Source organism: Suncus etruscus, chromosome X (genome assembly GCF_024139225.1).
Source record: "Suncus etruscus isolate mSunEtr1 chromosome X, mSunEtr1.pri.cur, whole genome shotgun sequence".
Taxonomy (NCBI): Eukaryota; Metazoa; Chordata; class Mammalia; order Eulipotyphla; family Soricidae; genus Suncus; species Suncus etruscus.
In genome coordinates, this window is record NC_064868.1 from 130,648,720 (window position 1) to 130,667,402 (window position 18,683).

General features: G+C 39.0%; 1 protein-coding gene across 1 annotated transcript in view; it reads right to left on the reverse strand.

Moving 5' to 3' along the window:
- Positions 1-10,846: 10,846 nt before the first annotated feature.
- MID2 (midline 2) overlaps positions 10,847-18,683 on the reverse strand; it is a 117,187-nt gene continuing 109,350 nt past the window's right edge. The window contains exons 8-10 of the mRNA XM_049767566.1: positions 18,395-18,556; positions 16,205-16,412; positions 10,847-15,642 (exon numbers count right to left, since the gene is read on the reverse strand). Of these exons, the coding sequence (XP_049623523.1) occupies positions 15,240-15,642; positions 16,205-16,412; positions 18,395-18,556 (773 nt within the window). The 3' untranslated portion in view covers positions 10,847-15,239. The remainder of the gene's footprint in view (positions 15,643-16,204; positions 16,413-18,394; positions 18,557-18,683) is intronic.

The window sequence follows — 18,683 nt, forward strand, 5'->3', positions numbered from 1 at the left end:
GGTATTATACTTCATTTACCATTAGGGAAGTTTGAAAAAAAGCTGCAGTGAGATACCACTACATACCCACCAGAATATTTTTTATTTAATTGGAATAAGTTCCACAGCAGTGGTCAGGGATCTGGAATTCACTCCCTGCGATACTCAGCTCAACAATGTTTGATGAATCACACTATGCTGGGGGTCAAACATCAAAGCTTTTGCTCGAGTCCTATGGGCTATCTCCCTAGTCCCTTAAGTAGTTAATATTAAAAGAACTGACACTAAGAAATGTCTATAAGGATGTAGGTTAGAGAATAAAATGATATAAAGTAATGGCACTTTCACATAAAATTATAAAACATAAAACTTATTCAGTGACCCAATAATTCCATGACTATTACACTCCAAAAGTAATAAAAATAAGTTCTAATGGGCCAGCTTCATAGACTCACTATTTTCTAGGAAAGAGATATAAACCCTTCCATGAAGGTCACACAGTAGAAAGCTGGCCATCTCTGGAGGAGAGGGTGGGCTAAGCCCCCCCATATCAAAGCCATGCCTGCTGCTTCCATCACCCACAGTCACAGTTACTCAGTAATGTCTTATCCACTGACAGTCTACTATTCCCTTCAGGTATAGCAATCTGCCAAGCTTCAGGAAAGCCAGTTTGGGGGTTGATATCTCCAGGGCTTTTTAGAACCAGTAGAAGAACCCTCCCCTGTATCTTTCTTCTTCTGGAAAGCATGTCACCATAGAACACAACCTTTAAAGCCACAGTATGATGAATTGTTCTTTGAATTTCTCACAACTTCATTTCTTTGATACTGTCATCCCTATAGACACACAGCATTTTCACAGAATGGACAGCGAACAACAAGATATTGCTAAACTTTCTGCCATTGTATTAGTGACTTCACTGGAGATACAATTCATTTCACAGATATACTTTCTTTTTATAAATTTTTTTATTGAAACCATTGTGAATACCAGTCCTTCATAGTTGTATTTCAGGCATAGTTGTATTTCATATTCCATATTTCAGTGTCAGTGAATTGGAGCCATTCCCATCACCAGTGTTGATGTCCCTCCACCAGAGTTCCAGCATACATCTCATACCTCCACACTTAGCTGTAACAGGTCCATTTTGTGTTTAGCTTGTTATACTTTGGGTCTCTTGATTCTATTGTCTTTTATTTGGCTTGGGTATTTAGTTCTGACCATTTTTTTCTCACGAAAATACACCTGAAACCACTTGGCTCTTGGGCCCCATCCACTTATTTTTCTTTTCTCCATTTGTAGAAAGATGTAGAAATATGAGGTAAGAGTAAGTGAGTCATGTTCCAAGGTTCTAGGAAAAAAGGTGGGAGGCCCTATATAGGATATAACTATAAAAAATTTTTAAAAAGGAGGTGGGGCTGGTGTGAAAGCTTTTTCCCCCGTCTGGAATAGAAGCAGTTAACTTTGGGGAAATTAGAAAGGAAATACCCTTGGCGTAAAAATAACATGGTGTCTCTTCCCAGGAAGCATACTGTCATAAGACCAACTACAGGCTTTGGGCATGCTAACTGTCCAATCCCAAGGTATTTGTTTATGGTTCCAGGAAAAGTTCTACTCAGTCGGGGTTGTCATAGTCAGTCTTCTGTTATTAGAGGTCTTGGTTTTTGCATAGATCCTAGGTTGAATCTGGGATGTCACAGAACATCTTCTGATTTCATCTCACTGCTAGATGGTCAGGTAGGGAAACCTGTCCTTAGAGCAAGTAAGTGCTGTTTTTTTTTCTTGTCATTAAGGTGTCATATGCACCTCTTGGAGCAAGTTGGTGCCAGGGTGGCATTAGGGCCTCCTGTGGGGAGACTTTGATTCTGGGTGCTGGTGCAAAAAACTGTGCCAGTTCGAAGGTTGGGATCTAAAGTTTGGGGTTGGATAATCGATAGGTCAAGTCCCCATGACAAATACTCAGAGTGAAAGGAGCCCCTGAACTGTAAAATTTATGGGTACCTACCCCTAATAGATAAGAACTTTTTTCTATACTTAAGATTTTCCCATTTTAGTATGCCTATGTAAAAATAAACCATATAATACTATAATAAAACCATATGATACTACTGGTACATATGAGGGTAAAAATAACAAGCTAAACAATCTCTATAACCTGATTTTAACTTGAACTCAGATCCCAAGCAAGAATTTTCTATTATAATTTTCTACTAAGCAGATCCAAAAAAAGAGATGGGGAAAGCTACCTCTACATATGCAAATAAACACTAAGAATTATAACTATTAAGGAAATGTGTCTACAGAAACATGCATGGGAAATATATATCCCCTTTTAATACTTTTGAGATAGATAGGGGGATCTAGAGCACAGTTTCCTTTTTTTCCTCTTTTTTTTGTTTTTGTTTTCTGAGTTACACCCGGCAGCACTTAGGGCTTACTCCTGGCTTTATGCTCAGAAATTGCTCCTGGCAGGCTCGTGGGACCATATGGGATGCCGGGATTCGAACCACCATCCTTCTGCATGCAAGACAAACACCTTACCTCCATGCTATCTCTCCGGCCCCTAGAGCACAGCTTCATTCGTCTCCCTGGTCTTGTGGAATCTGAGAAATGGTTCACAGAAATCAGGGATCAGGGAGTGTCCTCCAGCTGAAGGTCTCTCCGGAGCCAAATCCTGTAACAAGCAACAGTCCACAGTGAAGGGAGTTGCAAGAAAAGGGGCCACATAGAATGAGTCAGCAGGAGCGGTGGCTGCAATTTCTTCCCAGGGCAAGACATGGCAGTCTGGGAGAGTGTCCTTTCACTTTGGGAGCCAGCTGGCAGTTTGCTGGGATTTATCCTTCTTCTGGCTTACTTCATTTAACATAATATCTTCTAGAGTTCCATCTATGTTACTGCAAATTGCATGGTTGTATTATTTCTTACCACTATGTAGTATTCTATTTTGTATATGTACCACATCTTCATGATCCACTCATATGTTGTTGGACATCTAGACTGATTCCAAGTGTTAGCTATTGTACTGAGTGCTGCAATGAATAGCAATGTGCATACAATCTTTTGGATGGATGTTTTTCTTTTCTGGGGTTAGATACCCAAGAGAAGAATTGATGGGTCATATGAGAACTCAATTTTGAGTTTACTGAGAACTCTTCATACTATTTTCCATAGGACCAGGCAGCATTCCTACCAGCAGTAGATGAGTGTTCCTTTGTTACCACATCCCCACCAACAGAGATTGGTCCCATTATTTATGATATGTGCCATACTCTCTGGTGAAATATGATATTTCATTGTTGTCTTGATTAGGACTTCTCTAATTATAAGTGATGATGAAAACTTTTTTTCATGTGTCTGTTGGCTGTCCGTTGGTATCCCTCAGAGAAGTCTGTTCATTTCCTCTCCCCATTTTTTTGATGTTTTTTTCCCCAGGTTTTGTGGAACTAACCCTTGTGAATACTTTGTATATCCTAGATATCAAACCTTTATCTGATGTGTTGAGTGTAAAATTTTTTCCCTGTCTTCTAGTTTTATTCTGTGTTTCTTTTGCCATCAGAAACTTTTTAGTTTCATGTAGTCCCATTTATTTATGTTTGATGCTATAGCTCTTGCAACTGGCATCCTATCATCAAAGACTTTTATGAGGTGTAAGTCTTGGAGTGTTATGCCTATGTTTTTCTCAATGAACTTTATGGCTTCTGGTCTGATCCCAAGGTCTTTAATCCATTTGAATTGACTTTTGTGTAAATTCTGAGATATGGATCAAGTTTTATTTTCTTACAATTCCAACACCATTTATTGAAGAGAGTGTTTGTTCCAATTCAAATCCTTGGCTCTTTGTCAAAGATCAGTTGACTATATACTTGGAGGTATGCCACTGTATATTCTATTCTGACCCATTGATCTGAAATTGTCTTTGTCCCAATACCATACTGTTTTTATAACTATGGCTTTGTAGTATATCTTCAAGTTTGGTAAAAAATAAAACTCGGTTTTATTTTATGGCTTTTTTATTTTTATGGCTTTGTAGTAGATCTTCAAATTTGGTAAAAAGTTTGGTAAAAAAAAACCCGGTTTTATTTTTTAATATGGATTGGCTAATCTAGGCCTTTTATGGTTCCACACAAACTTTATAATTGATTGTTTTAAGTCTTTAAATAATGATGTCTGAATTTGAATAGGTATTGTGTTGACTCTATATAGTAGCTTTGTGAGATGGCCTTTTTGATGATATTCATTCTTCCAACCTATGAGCCTGGAATTTTATTCCAATTTCTTATGTCCTCTTCAATTTCTTTCTGAAGTGTTTTGAAGTTTTGTGGTATAGGTCTCTCACCTCTCTTGTTAGGTTGATTCCTCTGTACTTGATAGTTTTAAATACCATTTTTTAAAATTAATATCTTTATTTAAACACCTTGATTACAAACATGATTGTGGTTGGGTTTCAGTCATCTAAAGAACACCTCCATTCACCAATGCAACATTCCTATCCCCAGTGTTCCAAATCTCCCTCCTTCCCACCCTACCCCCGCCTGTACTCTAGACAGGCTTTCCACTTCCCTCATTCATTCACATTGTTAGGATAGTTCTCAATGTAGTTCTTTCTCTAACAGCACTTATCACTCTTTGTGGTAAGCTTCAGGAAGTGAGCTGGAACTTTCAGCCCTCCTCTCTTTTGCTCTGAAAATTATTGCAAGAATATGTTTCATTTTTCTTAAAACCCATAGATGAGTGAGACTATTCTGCATCTTTCTCTCTCCCTCTGATTTATTTCACTCAGCATAATAGATTCCATGTACATCCATGTATAGGAAAATTTCATGACTTCATCTCTCCTGATGACTGCATAATATTCCAATGTGTATTTGTACCACAGTTTCTTTAGCCAGTCATCTGTTGAAGGGTGTCTTGGTTATTTCCAGAGTCTTGCTATGGTAAATAGTGCTGCATTGAATATAGGTGCAAGGAAGGGAGTTTTGTACTGTATTTTTGTATTCCTAGGGTATATTCCTAGGAGTGGTATAGCTGGATCATATGGGAGCTCAATTTCCAGTTTTTGGAGGAATCTCCATATTTCTTTCCATAAAGGTTGAACTAGATGGCATTCCCACCAGTAGTGGATAAGAGTTCCTTTCTCTTCACATCCCCGCCAACACTGCTTGTTCTCATTTTTTGTGATGTGTGCCAATCTCTGTGGTGTGAGGTGGTATCTCATAGTTGCTTTGATTTGCATCTCTCTGGTGATTAGTGATGTGGAGCATTTTTTTCATGTGTCTTTTGGCCATTTGTATTTCTTCTTTGTCAAAGTGTCTGTCCATTTCTTCTCCCCATTTTTTGATGGTATTAGATGTTTTTTTCTTGTAAAGTTCTGTCAGTGCCCTGTATATTTTGGATACCCTTATCTGATGGGTATTGGGTGAATAGTTTCTCCACTCAATGGGTGGCTCATATCCTGGGCACTGTTTCCTTTGAGGTGCAGAAGCTTCTCAGCTTAATATATTCTCATCTGTTAATCTCTGCTTTCACTTGTTTGGAGAGTGCAGTTTCCTCCTTGAAGATTCCTTTAGTCCCAATGTCATGGGGTGTTTTTACCTACGTGTTGTTCTTTAAATACTATTTAAATGGGATAGTCTTTGATTTCTTTCTCCTCTGATTTGTTCTTTGTATAAAGTAATGCAACTGTATTTTGTATATTGACTTTGTAGTTGGACATTTTGCTGTGTCGCCTTTTTTTTTGGACTCTTTAGGGTTATTGATGTATATCACCATATCATAAGCAAATTGAAATAGTTTGACTTCCTCTTTTCCTATCTGAATTAAATTGATTCCCTCATCTTATCTGATTGCTATTGCTAAGACCTCTAATACTATGTTGAATAAGAGTGGAGACAGTGGGCAACCTTGCCTGGCGTCTGATCTTGGTGGAAATACTTTTAGTTCTTCACCATTAAGGATAACGTTGGCTGTGAGCTTCTTATAGATAATTGTTACTATCTTGAGGAAAGATCCTTCCACCCTTATTTGCTAGTGTTTTCATCATGAATGGGTATTAGATTTTTGTAAAATGCCTTTTCTGCATCTATTGATATGATCATGTGGTTTTTGTCCTTTTTGTTGATATGGTGTATGATGTTGATTGATTTGTGTATGTTGAACCATCCTAGCATCCCTGGAATGAAACCCACTTGATCATGATGTATAATTTTTTGTTGTGTTCTTGGATTAGGTTTGCTAAGATATTTTTTGTGGTTTTTGGGTCACACCCAGCAGTGCTCAGGGATTACTCCTGACTCCACGCTCAGAAATTGCTCCTGGCGGGCATGGGGGACCATATGGGACTCTGGAATTCGAACCAATGACCTTCTGCATGAAAGGCAAACGCCTTGCCTCCATGCTATATCTCCGGCCCCAGGTTTGCTAAGATTTTGTTAAAGATTTTTTACATCTATGTTAATTAATTTTGTTAATTAGTGAGATTGGTCTGTATTTTTTCCTTGGTGATATCTTTGTCAGCTTTGAGAATTAGCATGATATAGTTTCATAAAAGGAGTTAGGAGAATTCTCATCTTTTTGATATTTTGGAAGATTCTAAGAATCAATGGTAGTAACTCTTCTCTGAAAGTTTGATAGAATTCACCTGTAAACCCCTCTGATCCTGGACTTTTATTCTTGGGGAGTTTCTTACTTACCGTTTCATATTCCTTACTTGTGATTGGCCTGTTGGGGCTTTCTATTTCCTCCTTATTTTGTTTGGTTTGGTTTGGTTTGGTTTTTGTTTTTTGGGCCACACCTGGTAACTCTCAGGGGTTACTCCTGGTTATGCACTCAGAAATCGCTGCTGGCTTAGGGGACTATATGGGATGCTGGGGGATTGAACTGCGCTCCATCCTAGGTCAGGTGTGTAAAAGGCAAATACCATACCGCTGCGCCACTGCTCTGGCCCCTACTTCCTCATTATTAAGTACCTGTAGATGCTATTTTTTCAGTAATCTGTCCATTTCTTTTGGGTTCTCTAGCTTAACTGAGTACTCTTGTTCATAATAAACCCTCATAATCTCTTGTATTTAGTGAGGTTCTGTTGTAATCTCTCCCCTTTCATTTCTGATAGGATTTATTTGAGTGTTTTGTGAGTATTTCCAGAGAGAGCAAAAGCCTTGAAGTGTGGGCGTTTTTTAGACTTGATATTGAACCTTTTAGGGGTGAACGTGTTGTGTCTCCTATTTCTGCCCCATCCTAAGGCCAGAGACTGAGAAAAAAAGGGGAAATGATAGGAAGGTTGGCAGAAGTGCAGGAGAAGGAGGTGTTTTTTCACTAGCCTTGGCTTCCATCCTTTTGCTTCTTCCCATGGTAAGTTCCTGGGCCTTCAGATAGCTTCTGGATCTCCATGCTTGCAATCCTGAAGCCTTGCACACCCATCTTAAGATTCACAGGTAAATTTTTTCACTTCATCTAGTCTAGTCTGGGCAGATCAACTGTGATCATCCAAGATGATAGGAGTAATCCAATATGATAGAGTAATCCTCTACTCCAGAATGCTGTCACTCTCCTTTTCATAACCTCCCACTACCTAGCTTCTGATATGACACTCCTCTTCACACTAGAGTAATTACAATAAAAGAGTTTTGCTAGCTTCTAAGATTGGCTTCTTCCCAACACCATACCCCACAACTGGCATTGCAGTTCCCTGGCCATGTTCTGATGTTTGGAACAAGGCCAGGGTAAAAACCTTTCACTCCCCGGTTTTCTTGCTTTTTAATTCTAAAGATAATTGTCTTTACCTGCTTAATTAAACTATTTTTTGCCTTGGACACTTGAAAGTTATTTATCCTGATTCCCAATGATGATATAATACTGTACCTGCCTTTATCACTGAGGGAATTGAACTGGAAATGAAAATGTTTTCATCCTAATAGCTTTTGTTCCTCTCTGGCACTACCCATGAGAAAAAAAGCCAAAATTTCACATTGTAATTTCTACCCTGGCTGGAACAGATCCGTCTTTTGGCATTTTGGGTGCAAGACTCCCAGACCTTTTCCTTATTCAAAATAGAGTTGCCATCTCTAATCTATTATTTCAAAGATTTCCTTCAATTCAATATTTTCCAAACTCAAGTCTGAAGAAGTGTCCTGACCATCTGTCACCCTAGATTAGACAATAAAAGCATTGTCTTAAAAAGTTTTTGCTTACTATTTTCTTATTTTCTGAGAAGAGGAAGAACATAAGATTTGTAGAGATATGATTTTTAATGTGGTAGAAACTGGGGGATTGAGTTGTACCTGAGACTCCCATATATTCTACATGTGATTCAACCCTTTGAACTAACTTTAGCCCTAGGAATGTGATTTTTGCATAATTTTGAATTCTTCTAATTGTCCTCTTTAAAGGATATTGGTCTTAAAGAACAAGGAACAGTCGTTATAGGAAACAAAATGGTAGTACAGGGAATAGGTCATTTGTTTTGCTTTTTGGCTGACCCAGATTTGATCCCTGGCACCCCACATGACCCACTGAGCACCACCAAGAGTAATTCCTGAGTGCAAAGCCAGTTATTACTCCTGAGCATAGCCAGGTGTGACCCCAAAACAATTCCCCCCCAAAAGTTTTTGTCCAGAGGAAATGCTCGATTAAGTTCTGGCTGAATAGAATCTGAATTTGACAAGTCCTCTCCTGTGGATGAGGGCTTCCATTCTCACCCTTACAGCTTCAACAAGGGCACCCCTTTCAATTGTACTTAGTAGTTGAGTTCAGAGTGAAAACTATTGTGAAATAATGACTAAATTGGGTCCCAACTTAATGTTAGGAATACTTTTTTAATTTTAATTTGCCTTAACTTTAAATTATGGGGATATTACAATGCTTATAGAGTAACCAGGTCATACTAGTAATAGCAATCTTAGCCCAATAACTATGTAGCACAACCGTGACACTCCACCCTTCACAGGGCATAAATTGTTCTGATTAGGTTCCATGCTATATACATGCCCAATAACCAACAGACAACCGATTTGACCATGCTTACACCTAATCTTTGTAACAAACTACATTGCCTTTACCTGTTGGTTCAGCTCTACTAGGACTTTAGGGCCAATACCATTCCTAGGTGGGGGGTACATAAAGAACCCTAAGTATGCTCTGACCTGATATATTAGATGGAAAGAGCCTTTCTGATCACCACATCCCCAAAACTGTATAATTTTTTTCATTTATTGTTTGTTCTGGGGCCACCTAGTGGTCTTCAGGGGGTTACTCCTGGCTGTTTCTGGGAGTCATTCATTTTTTTTGGGGGGGGGGGTCACACCCAGCAGCGCTCAAGGATTACTCCTGGCTCTATGCTCAGAAATCACTCCTGACAGGATCGGGGGACCATATGGAATGCCAGGATTCGAACCACTGTCTTTCTGCATGCAAGGCAAACACCTTACCTTCATGCTATCTCTCCGGCCCCTGAGAGTCATTTTTGATGGTGCTGGGGGACCATGCATGCCAGGAATAGAACCAAAGCCTCCTGCGTACAAAGCATCTACTCAGCCTTTTTAACTATTTACCAAATCTCCAAAGTATAATATCATAGCTGTAGATAGTAGTTCCATAATTGACTTTTTTTTTTGGAGGAAGACCATGCCCAATGGTGCACAGGAATTACTCTTGGTTCTGTGCTCAGGGGGCATTCCTGGTAGTGCTCAAGGGACCATATGGGATGCTGAGGATTGAAGCCAGGTCAGCCACGTGGAAAGCAAATGCTTTACACACTGTGCTATCACTTCAGCCCCCCATTATTTGACTTTTGCCCAGTTTACTCTCTAATTAGATTGTTAATTCTGATAGTCTAAATTATTATCTTTTTAAATGGTTAATCCTCTTACCTTTGGCCTAGTTCCTATGAACTTATGATATGATAACCTATTTCAAGTCTTTCTAGCAGTTACCCTTGATTTGACCTAAGGTGACTATCTTGTTATAATTCTGATTAGAATACAGGCACATTTTATAGGTATTTATTTCAGGATTTTGTTCCAGATTAGCACAAAGAAATTATTTCAATAAAATGAGTCATGTGTTGTTTCATGGTGCATGTATATTATATATACACTATACTACATTCTATAAAGCACACACAATATTGTCTTTTTTTAAAAAAAGAGCAATGTATGCACTTTACTTAAATGTCATCTATACCAAATAAGCACATGTTGGAAAATTATCATTCTTTGACTTGTTCAATGAAGGGACAGAATATATCTTCATTTGATAAAAAAGGGAAAAGAAAACACAGTGTAAACATAATAAAACAAAAGGCACTAAAGGAAGGGTCACGATATGCTTAGACCTAGTTCTGACAGATCTCTTCTCTCTGACTCCTTTGATGAATGAGGGCATTTTATTATTTTGTTTTTATTCTGTTTTTGAGCTCTACCTGGTGGTGTTCAGGAGGACACCACACATACACAGTGTGGGGGACCAAACTGGTAATTACATGTGAGCAATTACCTTACCCCTGTGCCCTTTCTTGTTAACTGGAAGTCAGTGCACTCATTCATTAATGGCTCTCCACTGACCTCAAACAATGGTTTAGCTCTGAAATTTTCTTTCTTCTTTAATTTCTACTTTCTCCCCCAACCCTTAAGCTTATTGAGTCACGTTTGCTTTGCTCTTCAACTTTCTTTTCGTTAGTCCTCCTCAACTTTTCCTGCTCCTGATTCCAAAGTCTACATCATTGGATGTTGGTTTCCAGAATTCCTGGGTCCTCTCATCCCAAATTTTTATATGATAATAAATGCCTCACAAGTCATCAAGCCAATTCCAGTAAATCAAAGTCATTTCCTTTTAATCTTCTCCCAATCAAATTCCATGAAAGATCATGAAAAACTCATGATTACATAGATATTTATTAATTCATAATATAGCATTTTGGATGGGCTGGGATATTGCAGAGGGATGAGGCTGTGTAATCCACAGATGCTCAAATTTCTGTCACAAGGAGAGACTGCATTGGTTGTACAATGTACAAACAAGCCTGGGGATAAAGCATTTGATAAAAATAGTCTGACAATAATTGAATAAATATTCTAGCCAATAACAACACAGTATATGCCCGAAGCCATAAAACCAGAAAAGGCAGTTTTATCTGACCTGATGGCTGTCAATGCAGCCAACATGTAATACATAGCCCAATATTCTCTGAGGCTGCAAATAGTCCCAGGAATTGAAATAAATGAGTTGTTCTAATCCATCAGTCTTACATTTTATGGAGAAAGGGGTATCAAATATTTGAGCTTATTAGAAAGTCCATCTATGGATCACCCCATTCAGGTAGTCATGTAAATAAGTAAACCATGGAAGCATGGAATTTTTTAATTCACCTAAGTGTATTTTTAGCTGAAAAGAACATAAAAGTGAGTTTGCTGCAACGTGAGTTTCACTGCATCCAAAGTTATAGAATGGGATTTACATGATAAAAACAAATCCAGATGCAGTTACTGTTACTTACAAGTAGCCAGAACTCCAATGTGGAAGTTAATTTTCTTTTAGATTCGCATACCTGTTTTGACTTTGTGATTACTTTTGTGCTTTCTTCAGTAAGACCATATAAAATGTGGAAACAAGCATAAATTGCACATAGAAACATGTTCCAACAGAAAGGATTATAACATACATTGAGCTGAGAAACAAAAACAAAATCTTATGGAATCACCTTCCTTGAAGGTGTTTAATATAAGCCCTAGTTCCTTTGTCCAACGGGATTTACCTAGAGGTAGTCATGGACTTCTTTTAAGGTCCCCGGCATTGCCAGTGTTCTAGGCAAGTCTCCACTGTATATTCTGCCTCCATGTTGTTTCCTGGAAAGCACTTTTCGTTCTCAGTCTCAGAAACTTCTAATTTCCCGCTTTATTCAGTAGACTTAGCTTGGAATGACTTTTGGATATAATCAAACTCTAAGTCCAGTTCCAAAGAAGAACGTGTGAATAGGTGGACAAGTGACTGAACGGAATTGTGCCACGTGCTACAGACAATTCCCTCAGAGAAATTATGAAGAGCTTCTGAGATGGCAATGTTTGTTTACACATGTGTCCAAAAATATCTGCAAATACTATTAGTACAGCCCAAATGGAGAAATAATCAAGCTTTTTGGCCCAGGAAATAACAAAACATAAATGTGGGTCTCAGAGTATAAGAGGGAAACGTCAACTATTTCTTGATTCAGTCACACATCCATTCAGTAAACATGAGCCAGGCATTTACTCTGCTCCACTCACCAGAACAAAACACACTGTCCCTCCCATGAAGGCATTCATAGTCTAGTAAGGAAGGCAATGATCACCCTTGATTTTGTGCATCAGAATTGCCTGGGGAGCTTGTCAAAAATGTCACATTCCATCCTTGTGCTCAGATATTCTAACTACGGAGATCAGGGCTGGCGCCTAGGAAACAGTTGTTTAAATTATCAAAAAAGGCAATTCTAACATAGATAGCAGTGTTCTGGAAAACAAAGCTCTCCCAAATCATTATTATTGCAGGCTCAGAGTGCTGTCTTGAGGAGGTGGAAGGAATCAATCTGACAAAGGATTTGGGTAAGGAAAGGTATTACAGACTGGAGTCACAAGAAGTCGAGGGAAATTGAAGCTTTGTTTCAGGTCACCAAAATATAAAGGGCACGAGAAATGAATAGTGTGGATGACCTAAGGACAAAGTGAGGCAACATTGAATGTGTGGGGGTGGAAGTGGGGTGTTGCACTTAAGAGAATTTTCACCCTATTTTGTTAACTTAGGAACAACTCCTACTACTTACTCTGAACATCAAAATTGTTAATAATTTTTCTGCGTCAGGACCAGAGAATATATCAGCCTGGCAAGAAAGGCTGGAGGTGTTGGGAAGAAAGGGAGCAAAAGTGACAACTGATAAGGCCAAGAAAACAAACAGGGACCTGGAAAATCAAACCTTCCGAAGCTGAATCCTTAGGGGAGGCTAGAGGAACTAGTAAAGGCTTCATTAAGGGAGAAAATACTTTTAACAAATCTTAAGAATTTGGGAATGGTCTCTAGAGGAGACCACGCTAAGACCAATTTGGAGGCTTCAGCTGAGGTGTGGGGTGAGGAGATTAATATTTGTTACTTACAAAAGCCAGGCTCAAAGCTAGGCAGTTCATTTGTGCTATCTTCTTTAATCTTTGCAACAGCCTTGTGAGGTAGACATTATTTTAAAAAGAAGAAACAGCCTCTGAGAAGCGAAGTACTTGCCCTCGTTCACTCACACCTCTAAATGGCAGAGGAAATGGGATCATCTTAGCCAAAATACTACGAGCTTTCTGTCACATAAAGCTCTTTCCCAGTATGGCTGAATCTTACTGAGCTTTCTCATTCCTGAGTAGCAGGAAGTACATCCCTATTTTGAAAGCCAAAAAGATAACTGGGCCACTAGATATGTAAATTTAGCCTGCAACCTGTATCCATTTTGCTTTTCATAAGAAATAGTAGAAGTTATTTAGGTGAATTCTACAGCTACTTGCTCTCCCACAGAATGGTAAATCTGTTGACAAAAGGAATAGTGACTTAACATTTCAACAGCAATATGGTACCTAGCATCTGGTAGATTGTTGAGTGAATTAGTAACGAGCATTTTCCAAGGTAGAGGAAATGAAAAAAAATTTCCCCCCATTTTAAGGCTCCAAACGAGGGACCTGTAATAGCTACCATTTTGCATGCAACAGTAATATTTTCACAACTCCCATGGCATAGACTTGAAACAGTTTTGGCTCCTAGAAAATGAGAGAGTTCTGGTTCTTCTATTTCCAATCCCTGAAATGGCGTGAAGAAAAGCACAGACCAGAAAGCCAGATTTCCTTCAACTCGAACGAGGACAGAGATGGAGTTTAGATCTGCACTTAAGAAAGGGGCAGCAAAGCAGTGAATGGTGACGACAACATTGCAAGAGGAATGATTATTTGATTTGTTTCAGAAAATAAAGTGGTCCCAGCATTCTTAAGCACTTCAAAAGTGTCTTATCTGAAAATACAAGTAGAGTTTGTGTAAATAAGTTATAACAGTCTATTCCTATCAATTAATAAATGAGATCCTAAAATAATGACTTTTTGAGGGGTTTTGGGTCATATCTGGCACCCCCGGGGGCTACCCCTAGCTCCGGGCTTGAAATTGACCCCTGGCAGTGCTGTGGGGGCCATTCAGTGCAGAGATCCAATCAGGTCTGCTGCATACAAGGCCAGCACCTTAACCCCTGGACCATCTCTCTAGCCCCAAGAATCACCTTTTAAAAGCTTAATTCAGTAACTGCATGCTCTTCCAAGTAATAAAATTGTATTTCATCAAATATTCTGTGACATAATTTTAACAATTCAGAAGCATCTCCATTTAGTATCAATGGAATGAAACTACATATAATACTTCTTTCCTGGATCAATTTTATATCCAGAAATAGCATCCATCTCCTGTGAAATCTTGTCTTTCAATCTCTTCTTATCCAACCCAAAGCCCTTCCCACTGTGCTTGTCATTACATCATGTGTGAGATTGTATCACACAGAAGGGAGGGAGGGAGGTAAAGAAAGAGGGAAGGTAATATATTGATGGAGTTCATGTCACTTTTGGTGGACAAAAATGGGTAGTATAATTATTGTCCCTTCTGGATATTTCTTACTCAAATGGATAAATGAAAGTTTATTATGCATATATAATTTAAAATGAATATATCGCATTATATATTCATTTACTATATATTATATATACATAGGTTTTCTTTCTAATAAATCATTGTAGGTTTTATCAAAAGCTATACATATTACATGGTCATTTGATACTCCAGAATTCTGCTTGGCTAAATTTGCCAGTACTAGAAAGCTGATGCCCCATCACCTTATTTTCCACATGGTTAATCCTTGTTTAGAGCATCTTTCTACATTATTTACCTAGAATAAACCTTACTCCCTCCAATAATCACTTACTGGAGGTTGGTGATAGTCCCACATCATTGGGGATTTTCAATTTTCCAATGACAAGAGGAATTCTCTACAAATTTTTCTTCAGTGGCTTGAACCCAGGCTACTCAGATCATCTGTTCTGAAAACCTCAATACATTGATTTGAATACAAGCCTTAATGCACACAGATTAAATCTGTGATAGCTTTTAAATTCTGTTAAGTGCTGGAAATCAACTTTATTTTGTATCTTGTCTCTTGAACACTAACTGAGGCTTAGAAATGAGAAATCTGCTGAACTGGACAGCCTGTGAATTCTATGGGCTCTTGTAACTCAATGGCAAGCTTTCATTCCAGAAACATAAGGGGATTCTTGAGGCCTGCAGTTGCATTCCTGCCGCTCAGGGTAATCTATAAAATCTGGGGCCGGCAAGCCAGATAGGATCATCAGGGATTTGTTCCAGATTGTGAATGTTGGACAAACTGGAAGAATGAACGTCACATCAAAAGTATGAAGATGAAGAGAGTTAGCTGGGTCATAAAAAGACAGCATGTTGTTGTCATAATCCAGAAGGACCCCCAGACGCTTCAGCTGTGGGGGTACATCCACCAGCATCTCCTTGCTGTTGTGTCTCACGATGAAGTTACTATTGCAACGAGAGAAGACCCACGAGGATGCATTCTTGCCAATCCACTCATTCTTGGGAGCTGACTTGTAAGCAACACCGACTGCATACCTGTCCAACAGCAGAAAGGAGAAAGAAGTGTTAACTAATGATTGAAGTTGTGCTAGACACCACAATTTATACATCTATGTTATATATGACATATATAAAAACAGAATACAGGAAACCATAAAGATAGTATGGTGGGTAAGGCACTTGCTTTTCATGTAGCTGGCTGGGTTCAATACCCAGTACTACATATGGTCTTCCCATCCTCAATACTGCCAAGAGTGATCCCTGAGCAATACCAGAGAACGACTGGATTTGGTGAAATGAATAAAATGAATAAAATACAGATTTCTTCCTTAAATATATAAACTATTTAGATCCACAACGTTGAAAACTAGTTTTTAGAGTTAGCAATTAGAATAATATAGTTTCCAACTCCTGAACTAGTGGATCTCCCATCATTTCACTGAAAATAACACAAAAATTAAGCTGGAAATTTTTTCTAGGGGGTCATTTGCATCCCAGGAGTTGAACCTCGATTTACTCTATTAAGTCTGTGCTAAAGAACTGAAGCTCCTGGGAGCCTCACAAGAGGAGAAGAAGGGGAAAAGTAGGATCCACATACCAGGTTGAGGAGCCCATAACTACTTCCCAATAGTGGCAGCCACTGTCAATGAAAATGTTTCCTGCTGCGCCATAGCACCCTGTGCCACTAAACCTCTCTGGGGTATGACTCTTTTTCAGGGAGCTCTCATCCTTCTCCATTTGCAGCCCATCATTGGAGATTTTTAACTTCTTGTGAGTCATTTTGGGATCCAGTTTAAAAGGTTGACCTGAGACAAGGAGAAAAAGGGAAACAAATTAGAAACTTTTAACAGAATTTTAAGTATTCCTCTAAGACTACTGCTCCCAGGGGAGCCCTGTAAGATGGATCATACTTAGGCCCATAAAGTTGGTTACCATAATACCCTGAGACAATAGAGATGAGGGCTGGAAGGACCAGCCAAGATATGAAGCTTACCACAAAGAGTGGTGAGTGCAGTTAGAGAAATAACTACACTAACAACTAGAATGACAATGGTAGTGAGTGAGAGAAATAGAATGCCTGTCTTGAATACAGGCAGGAAGTGGGGGAGAAGAGGGATGTGAAGTCATTGGTGGTGGGAATGTTGCACTGCTGAAGGGGGATGTTCTTTTCTATACTGAAACCTAACTACAAACAAGTTTGTAATCATGGTGCTTGAATAAAGATATTATAAAAAAATTGGGGGCTGGAGAAATAGCATGGTGGTAGGGCATTTGCCTTGCATGCATAAGGATGGTGGTTCAAATAGTGGCATCCCATATGGTCCCCAAGCCTGCCAGAAGCAATTTCTGAGCATAGAGCCAGGAGTAACTCCTGAGAGCAGCCGGGTGTGACCCAAAAACAAAACAAACAAACAAAGATATTATAAAAATAAAAGTTAGTTATAGTTAAATTTTATAAGAAAAAAGAAAACTCAAATCCATCCTTTTCCAAAAAATAAGAACAAGCTGTCCCTATTCATTTATTACCAAAATCAAAGGAGGCTTACAAGGTCTCATGTTCCCCCAAAGTGATGAATTCTTTGTTATATTTTACTGAGTGATATGGGATAGGAGTAGATTTTAGTTTAAGGGGTATTTGTGGAGAAACAAGGGGAGAAGAATTGATGAGACACTTGCTGCTGAGTGCAACATAAGGACAAAATGAGAGGCTGGAGATGTGGCTCAGTTGAAAAAGGTATAACTTGTACAGAGACTCAGATTTAAATCCTTAACACTATGAAAATGATAAAGCACACACAAAAATAAAACTTGAGAATTTAGTAATGATTTTTTGCCTTCTACAATTAATTAACATTTAACTAGAGCTAATTTTAGTCACTGTTGATTTCTCAGTTATCACAGAAAACATTTGTTGACTTGTTGACTTCTAGAATTATTTACAATGAAGGATCCCTTACAATCAAATGACAAAAATCAGTTACTAGAGACCAACTGGTGGGTGTGGCAATGATGCGAGTTAATGACACAAAATTTATCTGTGGTAGACACTGGTGGTGAGCATTCCTCTCTTTTTCCTCACGTTTGTCCTCTCTTAAAAACTTGGAATGGAGACGAGAAAAGTTAAATATTCAAGCTCCCGAACTTCCCCCTTACTGCATAGGAAGTTCATAAAATGGAAGCAAATAGCTTTTTGTGATAAAAAGAATAGCCATCACGTATCCCAGCTTTTCCCCTCTTCCTCTCTGAAAAGCAACTGAGAGCTAAAAACGTTTGTGCCACTCTGCAGCCACAGCAAGAATCCAATACTCGAAGAGGAGTCCCAGAATTTCAGGGCGTCACACAGCTAACGTCCCAACCCTGAGCCACCCACCTTCAAACGTCTTGCCATGCAAGAAACATGTAAAAACAATTTCAGTTATAAATAAATACAAACTGTAAAGCTAACTTAGAGTTCCTCTCCTTTGCAGGCAAAACCATTCCTAACTGGGACATGTTGTCTGTGAAGGATTTTTTTTTTTTGGACCAGATTCATTATCTTGTACTTTGTTGTCCCTCCAGCATGGGAACCGGGAAATATCCACGAATATTCTCCGAAGTCCCCAACTATTTTATGCATTTCGCAGTGTCTACATACCTCCCAGGGACAGACGCATCATCGCCGTCTTCAACAGAAACGGCAATATAAAGCTCCCCTATCCAGTGCCTTTGATATCTAGCACTGCTCCGTGGATCTTCTCAGCCTGACGGGAAGGAAACATTTCCTCTCCTTTCAGAATCAAAGACTTACTGTTGGTCTTGAGTCTGGTAGGCTCGCTGTTCCGGCTGCCTGCTTGGTTTATGGCTTTCACAATGAAGATGTAGCGAGTCCCACTCTGGAGCCCATGCACTGTGTAATGGTTCTGTTTAATGTTGGGCACAATCATCCAGCTATCCACTGAATTATACAGGCCTGTGACATGGGGACAGTCAAGGCAGTTAACAGGCAGGTCATGGAAACAGGATAAGAAACACACAGAAGAGACCAAAGAAGTTAATTTGTTTCTTTGGAGTCCCACAACATTTTGTCTTTTCTCCCA